We start from the raw sequence: 6000 nt of genomic DNA on the forward strand, positions 1-6000 counted from the left end.
GGTTGATTTTTGTGTTTGTGTTTTGAGTGATATAGAAATAGAGATAGATATAGAGAAATATGTGTAGTAAAAAGAATGAGGTATATATAATAATGAAAATGTAATTAGTAAAAAAAAATTTTATTAAAGTTACCGTTTTTAAACGGTTTGATTTTACAAACGTTCGATTTTCTACGCGTTAACATACGTTACCATCATCGCGCGAGATAACATAACGTGTAATAACGGGAGGGGGGCGGTGTTCCCCCGTTATGGCGCCGTTATGGCGCTGCTACATCGGATAACGCCATACGGGCGTTGCCCACACCCGCCCCTCTAAAGAAAATAACTGAAGGACAAAAGGAGGCATGTACGTGACTGGTTGACCAAGTTGATGTTGTTCTCTTTTAACATTCCCTCTCAAGATCAACTTCTACCATACCCATCTTGTCACCAAATTCAACCAGTTTTGCACTTGATAAACTCTTTGTAAGCAGGTCTGCTACCTGATCAACAGTGTTCACATATTTAAGGTCAATTTCCCCTTTTAAGACCTTTTCTTTGATAAAATGATAATGAACTTCAATGTGCTTGGTACGTGCATGAAAAGTAGGATTCTGAGCAAGCTTGATTGATGACATATTATCACAAAGCAGCGGAATACTATAGTTAACTTCTTTGTTCAGATCCTTTAAAAGTTGCACAAGCCACACACATTCCTGAGATGCTACTGCAGCAGCTCTATATTCAACTTCAGTTGTGGAAAGAGAGACTGTGGGTTGACGCTTGCTACACCAAGATACTATACTTGATCCAAGCATGAAATCACCAGCATAATCATCATCACAAAATCCCATTAGCTTACATTCAGATTCCCTCTTAAACCGGATTCCATAATTGAGAGTAGTCTTAATATACCTTAACACCCTTCTGGCAGCCCCAAGGTGGGGGTTTCTTGGACTCTGCATGTAACGACTTAACACACCAACTACAAATGCAATGTCTGGTCTTGTTAAAGTGAGATATATAAGACTACCCACCAACTTTCTATACATTGTTGCATCATCTAACTCCTTACCCATGTTAGCACACAACTTAGCATTGTTATCTATGGGTGTTACAACTCCCTTGCAATCAACCATTTTGAACCTCTTTAATAGATCATTACAGTACTTATGTTGGTGCAGAATTAAACCATCATCATCATAGCTGATTTCTAACCCCAGAAAGTGTTTCAATTTCCCTAGGTCCTTCATGAAGAACCGAGTACACAAGTTCTGTTTTAGCTGAGCTATCATGTCATCCAAATCACCTATAATTATTAAGTCATCGACATATACAAGCACCATCACTACCTTGCTTCCAACTTTCTTCACAAACAGGCTAGCATCTGCAGATGTACTTGTGTATCCATTGTGTTCAAGAAATTCACCAATTTTTCCAAACCACGCCCTAGGAGACTGTTTAAGCCCGTACAACGCCTTCTTGAGTTTACATACATAATCAGGATGTTGTTTGCTTTTGAATCCAAGAGGTTGTTCCATGTGAATGACATGATCCAAGTTTCCATATAGGAATGCATTACTTACATCCATTTGCCAAAGTTTCCATCCCTTTCTAGCTGCTAAAGCCAACAAAACCCTGATTGTATTTAACTTCGCCACTGGGCTAAAAGTGTCCTCGTAGTCCAGCCCATATTGTTGTGAGAAGCCACGAGATACCAAACGGGCCTTAAATCTTTCGACTGACCCATCTACATTACATTTCACTTTATACACCCATTTACACGAGATGGGTTTCACTTCAGTAGGTTTTGGAACTAGTTCCCACGTCTGGTTCCTCATTAAGGCAACTACTTCTTCTTCCATTGCTATAACCCATTCTCGTTTAGTGGCAGCTTGATCATAAGTTTCTAGTTCAAACACATCTTCTTTTACTAAAGCAGCATTGACATATCTGGGATTAGGTTTTCTAAGTCTTGTAGACTTTCTGACACTTGTGGCTTCATGGTTCTCACTATCATTGCTGATTTCATTGTTATCATTGTCTTGGATATCTTCATTATCAATAATGACTTCATCATTATTCAGGTGTACTCTTACTCTAGAGGATTGTACTTCATCTCTTAGGTTTTCAGAATTAGGAAGAGCTTTGTGATCAGTTGACCACCATGATGAAGTTTCATCAAATACCACATTCCTTGATACATAGCATCTACCAGAGGTAGGATCACAACACTTCCAGCCCTTCCTTTCCTGGTCATAACCCACAAAGATACACCGAACAGCCTTCTTATCCATCTTGCTGCGTAGATGGTTGGGTATGAACACATAACACACACACCCAAAGACACGAAGATGACTAACATTCGGCTTCAACCTCTTAAGCTTTTCAAAAGGAGACAAATAACCAAGACTTTGTTGAGGAATTCGGTTAATCACATAAGTTGCTGTCTTCATAGCTTCTGCCCAAAACTGACCTGGTACATTCTTGTCATGAATCATGCTTCTACAGATCTCGCCCAGGTGTCTATTATTTCTTTCGGATACTCCATTCTGTTGTGGAGTGTTTGGACATGTAAGTTGACGCTTGATCTTGTGCACCTTAAGAAAGTCACTGAATTCAGAGGTCAGATATTCCCCACCATTATCTGATCTTAAACAACCAATATTATACCAAGTCTCTCTTTCAACTTCATTCTTGAATTCTTGAAACTTGGAGAACACTTCAGACTTCTCCTTCATGAAATACACCCACACGTATCTTGTATAATCGTCTATAAAGGTCACCATGTATTGCAAACCTTTGATAGATGGTTTCTTAACAGGTCCAAATACATCAGAATGTACAAGTTCTAGAGGCAACTTAGACTTGTACTTTCAGTGTTCAAATGGTTGTTGATGAGCCTTTCCAAATTGGCACCCGGCACACACTAAATCCTTTTTGACTTCAAGTTGAGGGAGACCTTTCACCATCTGCTTTTTGATCATAAAATCAAGCTTGTCATAGCTAACATGACTCAACCGCATGTGCCAAAGATCCACATTTTCATTCCTTTTTGTCTTCTCTACATAAGCTGTTTTGGCAGACATCACATAAATTGAGTCTGATCTTCGTCCTTTTAGAATTGGCTTTGATGGAGTCACAAATTCTTTGTAAATCTTCACATCATCAGGGCCAAACAATACATAGTGGCCAACAGAAGCAAGTTGAGAGACTGAAAGAAGATTCTTTTTCATACCTGGTACATGGTACACACCTTCAAGTTTTAGTTCCCTGTTATTGTCTTCTGGGCAAAACACAACATTGCCAATGTGAGCAATCGACAACTTGGAATTATCAGCTATCACTACTACTTTACCGCCTTCATAATTTCTGGATTCTTGCAACTTTTCATGCTTTCCAGTCATGTGATTAGAGCATCCAGAATCTACTATCCATTCTTCGAATTTGTTGCCACGACTCTCTACTGTTGCGTTAAATGCCACCTATTCTTGGTCTTGAGCATAAAAAGCTTCTGTATCCCATGTTTCTTCTACTTGAGAAGTTGCAGCATTTCCTTCCTCAATGTTTTCTGAACGACAATCGCGTGCCATGTGACCCCTACGCTCGTAATTATTACACCTGAAAGGAAATCTTTTGTGGGGATGGTTACTCTTTGTCTTATCTTCAGACGATTCTCCTTTATCAAACTTACGACTCGTCTTTCTATGTTCATAGTGTTTACTCTTGTCTGAATTCTTTTTAGACTGTGATTTATACTTCCCTTTACTTTTCTCTGCGTAAAGTGCTTCATCATCAGTCCTAACTGTGGCACCTCCCATCTGCTTCACTAAGGCTTCCTGTCCCGCCAAGAGATTCTCAAACTCAACTAGTGAGGGTTGAGTTGCTCAACCTTGAATTGCTGTTATGAAGCTTCTAAACTCTTGTTTGAGACCATGTATAATGATCCTTTTCATCCTCGTCTCACTGATTTGAGACTGAGGATCAAGCTCCGTAATTTCTCTACAAGTAGACTTCACCTTGTGGAAAAACTGAGGAATTGTCATGTCTCGTTGAGACACAGACAAGAGTTCATTCTCGAGTAACTGTAGCTTTGTATCGTTCTTCTTAGAGAATAGGGCTAACAACGTATCCCATGCCTCTTTTGGTGTCGATATATCCCTGATATGCTCGAGTATATCTTCTTGAACGGTTGTCTTTAAGACGAACATTGCCTTGCCTGCCTTGATCTTCCACTTTCGTAGGTTTCCATTGTTATCTTCTGCCTCAGGTTGTTTTGTTTCGGTCCCTTTCACAACTTCCCACAGATCATGTCCTTGCATATAAGACATGATGCAAGTTGACCATGTGTTATAGTTCTGATTGTTAAGCTTCTTTACTCCACCAACAACTTGTAAATCAGCCATTGACAACGAGGCTCTGATACCACTTTTTTAGCCTTTAGTAAAGACAAAAACACCTTTTTATACAGTAGGTTTCAAGCAGAGCAAGTTTTAGAAGAAAATGGTAACTGACACATTAAAGTGTTTTCTGCATATCTATTAAAATAACGACAACTACATAACATAAAAACAGAAGTGAGAAAGGGAAAGTGTTGCTACCTAGGAAACAGGAAAAGGCTATGAAAACAAACTACCCACTAGCTTGACTAATTCAACAAAGCAATTACTGAAACATAAAGAAAATAACTGAAGGACAAAAGGAGGCCTGCACGTGACTGGTTGACCAAGTTGATGTTGTTCTCTTTTAACAATACATAACAAAAAACAGAATGAATTATTGTATGGTATCCCTAATATAAATGGTTTCTCAAGACAATTGCACATGATGAACGTTAGAACTTAAAACTATGTACTTTGTTCATTTATAAAGTAGAAACCTATTTTTATTATCGATATATATTTTTGATGGGCTACAATTGATAACTGATAGCATTATGTCTTTTAGTATTTTTTATTAACTAATATACAAAATAAATGTCTTTCAAATAATGTCATCGGTTTTTCATTATGTCATTTCTAGTGAATTATATCGAATAAACTTAATAGTTTCTGAAAGTTTTACGTAGATGAACTCGTTGATTCGTGACATGGTCTTTCTTCATACGAAAAGAGATGGTTGATGGCATTTGGGCTAATCATTTTATGAGTAAGATCATTTGTTTAAGAATAACTGTATTTGGGTACTGGAGCGGTAAACAATGATGTTTTTCATTATGAATTATGCGTAAGGTATAATTTTTATCATCAAATATCGTTGCTATGTATTATCATCTTTATTACATGGAAAGGAAAAAATGTCTTTTATAAATTTCCATAGCTGATTCTAACTATGAGAGCGACTATGAGGTATGGGGTATGCCTAATGTGAAGGTTGGTGATATTTATTAGATGTAATGTATCTTAGTAAAATAACCAAATTCACGTGTATTCATTGTTGGATAATATTCAAAATACGACCATTTAAGTTTTCACTTCATGGATATTCGTCATTAGGTAAATATTGAATAACCGGTTCAAATCTTATGTTAGTCCACCTAAAGTATTTGTAGGTTTCTGAATAGGCATAATGGTATGGCTTGATGTGTGACGAAAATTTATATAAAACATTATAGTTATAAATGTTTCACTCAAACATTATATGAAACTCAAGAGCAACACAAATAGTACGATATGTGATTCATTCCTCCAAATTGTTGGAGTTTTGTATCAGTTGGGGCATCCTGATTAAAGAATGAAATATGAGCATATAGACACACCTAAATGATTTTGTGTATCTCATTCATTCAGAGATCAAGAAACCATTTATGGACATTGATAATGATTTAATCAATTTCTCATGCATGTTCATAAATGAACAAATACTTAGGGTATAATCATTTAGAAGTTAAATGGATTATTTATGGAGATAAGGTTGCGCGTAAGCTAAGGGACAATGACGTGGTATTAGATAATTACCATTGTCTTTATCGGTACGTACTAGTGTGGCTTGCTCAAATATGTTGTTGGATGTAACATC

General features: G+C 37.2%; 1 protein-coding gene across 1 annotated transcript; it reads right to left on the minus strand.

Annotated features, from left to right (window-relative positions):
• Positions 1–3869: 3869 nt before the first annotated feature.
• Positions 3870–4388, minus strand: LOC145106744 (uncharacterized). Its single transcript, XM_079043675.1, has one exon. It carries the CDS (start codon positions 4386–4388, stop codon positions 3870–3872), a length of 519 nt encoding a protein of 172 aa, XP_078899801.1.
• Positions 4389–6000: the final 1612 nt, after the last annotated feature.

The sequence above is a fragment of the Lactuca virosa genome, chromosome 4 (genome assembly GCF_052849685.1).
Source record: "Lactuca virosa cultivar CGN04683 chromosome 4, Lactuca_virosa_CGN04683_v6, whole genome shotgun sequence".
Classification (NCBI taxonomy): Eukaryota; Viridiplantae; Streptophyta; class Magnoliopsida; order Asterales; family Asteraceae; genus Lactuca; species Lactuca virosa.